This window comes from Pygoscelis adeliae, unplaced genomic scaffold (assembly GCF_000699105.1).
Source record: "Pygoscelis adeliae isolate BGI_AS28 unplaced genomic scaffold, ASM69910v1 Scaffold232, whole genome shotgun sequence".
NCBI classification, from domain to species: domain Eukaryota; kingdom Metazoa; phylum Chordata; class Aves; order Sphenisciformes; family Spheniscidae; genus Pygoscelis; species Pygoscelis adeliae.
The window spans coordinates 2679929-2691462 of record NW_008824473.1 but is presented as its reverse complement, the minus strand read 5'-3'; the positions used below and the strand labels follow the sequence as shown (position 1 = coordinate 2691462).

Genomic DNA, 11534 nt, shown 5'->3' with positions numbered 1-11534 from the left:
CTCTTTCCCCTTCCTTTCTACTCCCCTGAACTTACCTGTAAGTAGAAGTGTTTAAACTACATTCATTTCCTCACCAGAAAGGACAGCAGAGAAGGAAAGTATTTGAAACACTGCACAGCCATAACAAGTAGATTTATCAGATCGTCTCACTTCAGCAGGTGGCCCTTGGCTTAAAAAAGACCAAACTGCTTTTGCGCACTTAATTAGGATGAGCACAATGTGAAGAAAGTTTGAGATCTGAGGCCACTATGGGCTCGCTATAATATGGCATCTTCCAGAAACATAGATAGAAGTGGTAGGAAAAGTCATGAATAAAACCAGCTGTTAAATCAGTGGCAGATGGCCAAAGTGGTCTTATAGTTAATGCCTTAACCCATGTTAGAAAAAGTTTAAAAATAATTAAAAAAAAAGATTGTAATGATAATGTAGGAACTAATTCCAGTACACGCATGGTTTTCTGTCCACATCAAGGCGTTTTATTGAGGTATAAACTTTGCAGAAGATGAGGTAACAATTTGCATAGGACTTATGCAAGGTAACTTCACAATTAAAATTTACTTGGCATTAACTACCGTATGTGGAGAAAGACTGATAATTCCTGCTTGTTAGATTCTCCTCAATGCACAGTTCTGTTAATGCTAGTGGTAGGACCGTGGAGAAGGTACAGCAGTTGTAGCTAATGAAACCAGTCAGATTGAAAATGCTTTCATACAAGTTTTACAGCTTCTTTTCAGTGGTTTGTGTTAGAGATTACTGAAACGGCCAACGCTTGCTACAATTTAAAGTAGGCTTGCCCAACGCAAGAAAGAGGGTGCTAACATTCTTGTAGCAATGACAGTGGGGTGGGTGAGTGTGGTTTTGTTGCATTTTTTTTAAGAAAGCTTTTCAAGTTAGTGGAATAAAAAGCCCCTGGTTGTCAAAGTTAGTACTCTGAATTTGGCACTTGAGTTGTCAGGCTTGTTAAGGCTAAAACATGGAACTGTTGGTAAAGATACATTGTTGAGCTATTAAACGCTCCTCTTACATACTTACGTGAAAATAAGTACAAGCTCCATTTCCTTGATTTCAGATTTTAAGAAATTCTATCAATGTATCTCTAGTGTAGCTCCCCTGAAGGCTCCTTTGAAGCTTGTAAAATAACTTCACTTCAGTCATAAAGAATATACAGAAAGATTCCTACAAAAAGTTCAGTTACTATCTGACATGTAAAACGTTCCTTGCTGGTGAATGTTAATATTCTAAGACCTGGTAGCAATTCCTGCAGACAGTAAGAATCATGATATCATTAGAACTATACTATAAAATGTACACAAGCATATATAGAAAATTAACCAGAGAAACATCAGTTGCCCATTGAAAGTCATTTTTCTAAACCAATTCAAAAAGATTATCAAAATACAAAACCAGCTTAAAAAAACAGCCTGAGGTAAGAGTTAAATGCAAATAGCAATCTTTTTCTTAAAAAAATAGCTGTATTGAAATTCTATATACTTAGAAAGTTACTTACTGTCAATAAAAACTTTTACTAACAATCGTAAAGACTACTTTAACTAATACAAAAGTATATAAACATTGTACACAGATTCAAAGTAAAAAAGTACAATACTGTACTTCCATTTCATTTAAAAATATATAGTTATGACAATTCAAACTTTTACCATACGCACAGTTAACTGGCTTTGGATTAGCTGCTACTGTTGTCCATGGAACAGTCAGCTAATTCTGTGTGCTGCTGACTTTCAGCTGTGCTAGGACATGGTATTTTACTATGTCCATTTGCCTGAGTACGTCGTTGGCTGTAAAACAAAATGTAAGCTTGAGCCTTGCAGACTTCTTCCATAGTGCACATGTTGAGTTTCGAATCATTGCAGTGTACCCAAAATCCTAGAGTGAAGAAATACACCAAAAAAAGTCATCAGGACACTGATTTGAGGTAATTGCATTGTATTTAATTATTAATTAGCGAGTCCCATTTAACAAGTTGTGTAGAAACAGTACGCTGTTTCAGTTGATCTAGTATATTTGCCTCTACATTTTAAAAGCCCAGCTTAGCTTCCTCAGATTTATGAGACACTATAGCCAGAACACGTTTAACAAGCCAATACAAAAATTGAACTGTTTTGGTCTACAGAACTGCAATTCTCATTCCAGGCAGTTCGGCTACAAATGACTCCCTTTTGCGTTTGAGAAAAGACAGTAAGCTTATCAGTTTAGAATTATGAATGCCCCTTTCTCCCACACTCCTTATTTCACAGCTGGTTCCTACCTCCTTCTGAATTGTAGCAGTAGGCAGTGTAGTGCCCTGAGCCAAATCCCTTCCCATGATGCATTACCACAGCAGACAAGTCGTAGATAAAGCAGTCAGGTAGGAGGGACTTGAGGGATTCTCTGCAGCAATAAGGCTCCATGTTCAGTATTTGATCAAAATTAACGTGTACGCCAATCTTCTCACGATGATTGCGTCCTGACCACCTGGGAAGTTAAGTCAAATGAAAACTTACATTTTTTCAAAGAAAGAACACAGCATTCCGAGTTATGTTTTAACATAACAAGTGTTATCTTCGCTATTGTCTTTGTGCACAAAATAAATCCTAATTTGCACACTTTTTCTAGGCTTCCTCTTTCACTTCTCCTTTATTTCAAGGCCTTTTAAAATGCATCTACGCTACCTACTATTCTCATCTTCTGAAATATCCATCTTAAGATCTGTGTAATGATGAGTGGGAAGTAGTTCCCACGTATTATACCTCATTGGTATTTCTCATTTATTCTATCTCATTTTCAGTTTCCTTTGTATTCGGGACAGACTCGGTACTAATGCATGTACTAAGAGTTCACAGGGATGCAGTCTCCACTTCCTTACTCTCAGGCTAATGCATTAATGTATTTGGTTATATGAAGGTTATGTAAGACTTCCACCGAGTACAATCTCTGTACATTAGTTGAATATGAGCATACTCTACCTGAAGATAACACAAGATTAATTTTTACCAACAGAGTTCACACCAAGGTTAGTAGGTTTTGACTGAAAAAAGGATGAAATAATTTTGGTATTAAAGTAGCAAGTAGTTGGAATCCAAAAGGTCAATTCCCTACTTACAGCGTATCTTACTGATGTTTAAATTATACAAGAAAAAGAAGTTTCTAATAATTATTTCTCGTCATACTAGTAAAGGGAAATGAAACTGATGCTGAAGAACATTGATCCCAAACAATGGAAGAGCAGGACTGCATTGTTGTGGTACTGTGTGTTGTGGTACTACTTACCTAAACCGTTTAAGGTGTAATCTGAGAACCTGAGGTAGTCGACACACCATAAGCTGCTTCTGAGCTTCTGTGAGTATAACTGGTTTAGAAGAAAACTTCCTTCGTTTTGCTGAGGCCAAACACACAGTTACACAATACATATCTTGATAACAGCCTTGTATTTCAGTCTAAGATTTATCCACCAAATTTGTGTGGACCTAAATAGCTACTGGATGTGCCTCCTTAAAAAGGATACACTCTGAGAGCCATTTTGCAAGGATTATTTTATGATGCGAGTATAAAATACTTGTGGTCACTTAGGTTAGTCACCTTAAATTAGAAAGCTGATGGGTTCTTCAGCTGGGAGTATCAGAATCCCCATTAGTGTGTGATCAGACTTTATCTAAGAGAAGCATCACACTTTAAAACATCCTTTGAACAATTCTATCTTCTAGATGGTAATAGCTGTCAAGTGACCACACCAGGACTGTATTTGCAACGTACTTTTAAGACTTTTAGCATTTTCCTTCAACGCTTTCACAGTCAGTTTACTTTCTATTTTACAGGGAGAACGTATGCATGAGTACATACAGCTTTTACTCACTGTTGCACTGATCACATGCATATATCTTTCCTTCCAAAGCTTCAGTTTCTGTAAACTTGGCCAGCATTTCTGTCAGCAGACATGGATACTGAGACGACATCTCCTTGCCGTTGCAGTGATACCTCTCAGGAAACTCCAGGGACAGGTCCCAGAAAGGTTCTATGGTATTTGATTTATTGTCACAGGCAAGACATGTAACCTGTAAAACAATATTTCACCAGCTGCTTACACTCAAAAACTTACTTTGCTAAAAGTGTACCATAACATAGCTCTAAAAAAACCAAACAACCGAGATAACTGATGCAACCAAAGACAAGACAGAGTCATTTAACAAAAGAAATGATACACCCAATTTCTTTTCTCTGAAGGAGCATGTCCAATACTATTATCACAAATAGGTAAGTGTTCGGATGTTTTTACTGAGAATCAAAAGCAGTGTCAAAATGGTCTGTCTGGGACTGTCCAAGAGGAAGCAGCTGGCGGAGTCTTGGGAGTCTTTTCTCCAAAAAGAAACACTCCAAAAGAAAAATTTACATGAAAGAGAGAAACTATAGGTTAGGTTAATTTAAAAAAAAAAAAACAAAAAACACCCAAAAAACAACAACAGCTGGGGATTTTAAAGTCATATCCTTCTTACTTTGTAAGTCTTCCAGGGAAGCCTGGATTAGGAAGCACACTTCTTCAAAGAAAAATTAACAGGTAAAAATAATTTATTTCTTCTTTCAGTAAGTGGATCCATCGTCACACTAGGGAAAGGACAAGCAGTTAAGACAACATAAATAAAATATCAAGAAGTGAAATGAGTCAACCTGGAAAATGCAGATAATACAGCAGGGGACAATTAATTTATGATAACATGCACTGTTTAAGAAAGTAAGTTAAAAGCAGTAGCTGTTCTATGCTGGAATGGCAACACATTAGGTGTTGATCTGTAATGCAGTCTTCTAAAAGCCAGCTCAGGCTGTTTATAGAAGAGTGTCACATCATTTGAGTCTTCTTCCAAAGGACCTCCACCCTTCTATGATCCATGTATATGAGTAACTTCTATTAGCAGCTGAACCTGTGCAGTAGTGAAACTCCATTTAGACTGTAACAAGCATAGTTCATAAACGTTATAAAGAAATAGCAGTAAATGTCAAGTGTGTGTGTGAGACTAAAGATATGTTCACCTTGGTATGTTGAATGCAACAAAGTACAACACAGTCCTGAAGAGTAATTATCTGAATTTTCTACTGTTAATGTATTTATTGGCTTATAAGTTGTAGTTGACCGCTAATTCAAGCAGCTCTAACCTCACTGCTCTAGAAAAGACGCCTTCTGAAAATAAGTTGAATTTTAATTGGACTCAGAAAGATAGCTTTGACAGAACTTCCATAAGCATCCAACATGTTCCCGCCCCCTTCCCCAACAATTAAACTTTCCCACCAAAAAGATTAAAGGAACTAAAAATTTTCATATAGGACCGACTGTCAAGATACTGTTATTTATCAACTCAGAATAACAGCCAGGTGTGATTGAGACACCACCATTCATGTTTTACAGTAAATAGAATATCAAATATCTCCTGAAGTTTGCACCACAGGGTAAATAATTGCCAAATTAAATCTCTATAAGCATGCTTCCTATTTAGGAAAATACCACAAGTTGTTTGGAACAACTAATACAAAGATGTAGTAATAAAGGAATGAGAATTCACAAGGAATCCAAATATTGTTATTTCACAGGCACGCCTTTGTGTTGCTGTTCTACATAAAGTCAGTGTAGTTCTCTTCAGTTAGGTTAGTAAGCCTACACCAGTGTAAAAATACACTTGGTTTTGTTCAAGAGTTCCTTTATTTTCCTCTGAAGGTTTGCTGTTACGTAATTATTCACCCTGCTTTGTCTGTTATTTCGTGATCATTTATGTAAGGACAGATCTGTCACCTTAGGGTACCTTCCTCCTAGGTGTTCTTGTGAGTAATTATTTAAGGCATTCATTAGCTACAACAGCTTATACACGATCTATGCATTAGCTACCTAATGAGCACATGTATTTGTGTACCAGCATACATGTTTAGCAGTGGAGTTAGGAAAGCTGTTAGCTGCTTTAAGTTCTAAGAAGAAACCACCACTGCCTTGTTCCTAGAAAACAAAACTTCGAACTTACATGGCAGAAAACAGAAGAATCTTCTGTTTTAATTTACCCTAACAGGAGCTTCTTTTGTAAGTGCTAACATCTGGCAACGTTTCAAAGCCACAAACTATTAGTAATTCAGAGCTGGAATCTAGACTTGGAGACAAAATGGTATGTTTGGCCACAGTTCAGGCTAACTCCAGCATAAACACAGAATGACTAATAGATTTCTGCTGTACAAATAGGTGATTTTGTTGGGGCCAAAAGTTTATTTAATTCATGAGTTACTTAAGAATTTGTTGCACATGAATGCACACTGAAGATTAACGGGCTCAGGATGAAGTACATACGTAAACTCAGTACAGATCATTTTAACAAGTTCCGCGGTTTTACATTTAGTGTGCAATGTTAACAATCTAGGTTATTTTAAGATCCTCTTTCCCAACTAGATAATAAGTACTGTCCCAAAGAAAAAGAAATAATCGATCCAGCTTCCAATTTTTGCCTCTCAAAAAGCCAAAAAAGACAAACTGATGCAGTAGTGCTGCTTCTCATCTCATCATGCAACTGTGAGCAAAGCTGATCTGTGTTGACAAAACCCTGTACTGATACAGAGCTGCACTTATTTCCTCAAATGCAAGACACTCCTCCTCACCATGAGGCTGCAGCAGAGTTAAACTCTTCAGAGTTATCTGGGATTTGTGTACTTGCCAACAGCCAAGTAACCTGACGTATTCAGCTAAGCATACACCCAAGCATATCAGCCACAGTGCGCTAACTGCTCCTGTGCGCACTCTCACTCAATGGTAAATGAGAGGTAAGTCAGGGCTGAAACAAAGGTTGGAAGTATTTTTCTTAGCCATGCCTGAGCTTACAAACTGGATTACTCAACAAGTAGGAGGATCCCTACCCTTCTGTGGAATCCATCTGCACTGGCCTGTCCATCAGCACCGGCTTCACAACACTCCCACTGCGTCTCTTTCTGTCCTAAATGGGACTCCTTTACTCCACTACCATTCACACAGTACAACCCAGATTTTCTTTTTTCATGAAAAGCACTAGAATTGTATAAACTGCTCCAAGTTGGTTGAACAGGATGTGAGGTTTTTATAAAAAACAAAACAAAACAAAAAAACCCCCAACATGAACTCAAAAGGCTGGCAAAAACTTTCTGTATCTGTCCGATGTAACTTTTTATGGTATGAGTCTGCATGACAGCAATAGGGAAGTGAGCCTGCTCTAGTAATCTGGTTAGTGATGTGTATCTTCTTATGACTCTATTTTGCAAATTCAGAGTTTGATTTCACCTCCTCATTATATTCCATAATTGCTATTTTAACAAGCCTTAATGTTGTCATTTATAACAAGCTACTTGAGAAGTTTACGTTAGAGCAAATAAAGGAAATTACTGTTTTTAGCTAGTCTGAAAACTCTACCTTACGTTCTGCCCTGACCACCCTCTCATGCCTTGAAACACGGGTACCATACACAATTGTTTGGTTAAAGCTCAGTATTCAACCATGGGCCAAAGGCCAGACTGAAAAGAGCTGGATCAAATTGCTTGATTCAAGCTAAGCATGGAGGCCACTCAGACAAGCATCATTGTGCCCACAATAATTTGATGGACAGCCACTGCCCCAGATGGCATTCAGCCTAAATGCAGCCAAAGAGAATAGTTAACATATTGCTGCAGAAGAAGCCAACTCGATCATCAACTGTTTTGCCTATGTTCCCTGCACTTGCATGGAAGAAAGACAACTGTTACCATCTCTGCTCTAATTTATTTTTTTTTTAAGAACAGTAAGATGGCCAGTCCCATTTTTGTGCTTTCATTACTACTTAAGTTTTCACTACGTGAGACATATATACAAAGAGTAGTAATTGAATTTCTCCACAGCAAAGTAATCAAAGTAGAAGGGGATTTCTAGGATACTGCTATAATATCAAATTCCACAAGACAGTCCATACTCTATTTCTTCAGTTATAAAAAACCCTAAACTTCGGAGTGATGAGCATAAAGCATCATCAAAATGATCTTTATCTATTTAACAGAATAACATAAGCATAACCACAGCGAACCATGGTCTGTGACTCAAAGGCCTCCTATAGATTAACTTAAAATGTCACCTTCATCTAGTTGGAAAGCAACTTGACAACCATTTTGCGATTCAGGCTACACATAAAAGCACAGAGTTCTATACCAGAATATAGAAATCAGTATACAGGTCATGGATAGGTTTAAGTGCAAATCCTCCTATTACCTACCTAAAGTTCTCATAGTTTTTAAGAGTCTATTCAGTGGGAGACTTAATACTCAGCACTGCAGGAGTCACCATCAGCATCCTCCCCCAAGCTTTAACTGAAGGGCTTCAAACAACCCAAAGATTGCACATTTCCCCTTCTTTCAGCCAATCTGTCCCGAAATACACCGGTTGAGCAAGTAAATGCAGCAAGACTCGCAAGGAAAGGCACTGCCTTTTAAAATTTTAAACATAGTTTACAAACTACATTGGTTAGAACGTACTTCACTCGCTGGGTCTTGGCATATTCATTTCTCTGAGCACTGCACACTGTTACTCTGCCATGCTGAGAGGGGCCTGGGGGAGGCATTTTGCTCAGATTCCATCTTAAACATGATCAGTAAGTAATCAAACCGTTTGGGTGTTTAAGTATGCCTAGAGATACCAAAAGCTACTTCTTACTAGGCATTGCTATAATAAATGGTGAATTATTGGGGAAAAACCTCACAGCCCAAGATAGGTTTGTCCTAAGAAGAAATGGTAACTAATCACAACTTTGCTATAGAGGAAACTTGTTACTCAATCAGCATACCCACTGCTCTTCACTTTCACTGCTGCGTTTGGTGTTGCTGTGACAGAAATCTAGGCAAAGAGCTTTACCTAGGGCACCAGATTCAAAAGCACTGGAATCCCCACAAGAGACTTTCAAAAACCACCCCAAATAGTTTCCAATGGGTTCCTCACCACTCCAAAAAGATGTTAAAATGACATTGGCTAGGTATTTCTTTGATCACTTACATTAAAATTGAATTTACCCAACAACACTCTATAAAGAAATCATCAACAACTACTTACTGCTTTGCAACATGCGTCAGTTCAGTAAAACACTACATTCATAATTCAACATTAATTTTCTTCCTTGAATTAGGTACCCAAGCAGCTTTCACATAAATCAGCACAAACCTTATTTTTCCCCTCCCTTACTGGGTCTTTTTTAGCCACAGAAAATACTGATTGCCCTTCTCCTTCTGCTTGCCTTGAATTAGAAGCTATCCCTGATTAAAGTGTAAGAATAGAGGGAGCTGGCTGATGATGTTGCAATGCCGTTCTTCATCTTTGAAAGGTCCTGGCAATCAGGGGAGGACAGGAAGAAAACAAGTGACATGCCTATCTTCGAGGAGGAGGATCTGGGGAACTACAAGCCAGTCAGCATCACCTTGATCTGTGGGAAGGCTGATGGAGCAAAACCTGGAAACCATTTCCAAAGGTATTAAGAATAAGACAATGATTGGGAGCAGTCACCATGGATTTATGATGGGAAAACAATGCTCATTCCTACAACGAGATGACTGAAACAGATAACGAGTGGATGAGTGGAAGACAGTGGATGTTGTTTATCTTGACTTCAGTGAGGCTTTCAACAACGTATCCCATAACATCCTCACAGAAAAAAATGAAGTGCAGGCTAGATAAATGGACAGGGAGGTGGACTGAAAACTGAAAGAGCTGCCAGGTTTAATGGGTTGTGGTCAGTGGCGTGAAATGCTGCTGGAGCCCAACCACTAGTGGTGTACCCCACGGGTGGATACTGGAGCCAATTCTTTTAAACTCTCAGCAAGTTTGCAGATGACACAAATGTAGGCAGAGTGGCTGATACACCAGAGGGTCTTGCTGCCACCCAGAGGGAGCTGGACAGGCTGGGGAAATGGGTCAACAGGAACCTCATGCAGTTCAACAAAGGGAAATGCCATGTCCTGCTAAGGGATGTTATGCACATGATTTCACTTTCCTTACAAACTAATTTTGGGTTGCTCACGTGTGCTCCTCCTACAAAAGAGAGTTTCTGCCACCTCTCATCACCTCAAGACCATTGCCGACAAGTCAAAGAAGGTGATCCTTCCCATCTGCTCAGCAGTGGTAAGAGGCATCTGGATAGTTGTGTCCAATTCTGGGTTCCCCAGTCCATGAGAGACATGGACATACTGGAGTGAGTCAAGCAAAGGGCCTCAAAGATGATGAAGGGACTGACATCTGACATATGAGGAGAGGCTGAGGGAGCTGGGAGTGTTCAGCCTGGAGAAGGGAAGCTCAGGGTGGATTTTACCCTTGTGTATATACACCTGATGGGAGGAGTAAAGAAGACCGAGACAGGCTCTTCTCAGTGGTGCCCAGTGACAGGACAAGAGGAAACGGGCGCAAACTGAAACACAGGAGGTTCCATTTAGACAGGAGAAGAAACTGGTTTTACTGTGAGGATGGTCTAGCGCTGGCACAAGCTGCCCAGAGACGTTGTGGTGTCTCCATCCTTGGTGCTATTGAAAACCTGCTGCACACAGCCCTGAGCAACCTGTTCTAGTTGACCCTGTTTTGAGCAGAGTTGGACAAGATGATTTCCAGAGAGAGGTCCTTTCCAACCTCAACAATTCTGTGTGTGCATGCGCATGCGCACAAGAGCACGTGAACTTAACTGCCAGGAAGTTACCATAAAAATGAAGAATGAAAGCTGAGCAACTGAGGGAAGACACATAATGTGTAGTAACAAAAAAGTTTTCTAAAATAATAATTTGATCTTTAGTGACTATTTTGACAAGTTATTTTGTTATTATTAGACTCAAATATACCTTTACATCTCTTCACACACAAAATTAAAAATAATTCAGTAATCTGAATATTATTTTGGCATTATTTAAGAGTAGGTAAAAATATTTAGAATCATCTCGTCTGGCTTACAGAAAAGTCATTTTTTCCTGGTAATTCTCATGACAAGAGGCCTATTTTGAACTTCAGGAAGCTTTTAAGGTTTTACCAACACAGTGGTAGAAGTTTTACCAACGCAGTGGCCAAAAAGCACAAGATATATGAAACACCCAGTATTTCTTTTCCTTAGTAACTACCACTTCTTAGTTCCAGAAATCTTCGTACTATATGGTTGAACTGGGGGACAATTATATTGGGCAATTCATTTGGGACGTGTATGTGCTATACTCCAATGTCAAGAGTGCATCCAAATCAGCCATATCAGAAACACATTTTTATTCTTTCACCATTTTTGGTGTCTTGACAGTCTTGATGCAGACTTTCTGTGAATATTAAAGTCTTCAAAAATACGATCTAAAATGGCCCTCTAACTTCCAAGCAATCAAAACCTGTGTACTCAACGCTATCCTAAGGGTAAACCAATTTAGTTAAAAAGCTGAAGTTCAAGAGGTAAACCTGTGTCTACACATAAGATTTTGCCAGCATAAATACCTGCAAATTTCCTAGATCTGCTAGGCTAGCTTTCTAGATCAGCTAGATTGTCTAGATCAACTTTCACAAATACTTCATACTA

At 38.8% G+C, this 11534-nt stretch overlaps 1 protein-coding gene across 2 annotated transcripts in view; it reads right to left on the bottom strand.

Moving 5' to 3' along the window:
- Window positions 1-465: 465 nt before the first annotated feature.
- The window catches only part of USP44 (ubiquitin specific peptidase 44), a 16452-nt gene continuing 5383 nt past the window's right edge, over window positions 466-11534 (bottom strand). Inside the window, exons 2-5 of one of the 2 annotated variants that reach the window (XM_009321311.1) lie at window positions 3851-4049; window positions 3268-3376; window positions 2267-2472; window positions 466-1884 (exon numbers count right to left, since the gene is read on the bottom strand). In XM_009321311.1, coding sequence (XP_009319586.1) covers window positions 1685-1884; window positions 2267-2472; window positions 3268-3376; window positions 3851-4049 — 714 coding nt within the window. In that variant the 3' untranslated portion in view covers window positions 466-1684. The remainder of the gene's footprint in view (window positions 1885-2266; window positions 2473-3267; window positions 3377-3850; window positions 4050-11534) is intronic. The other variant, XM_009321312.1, reaches the window with a different exon arrangement.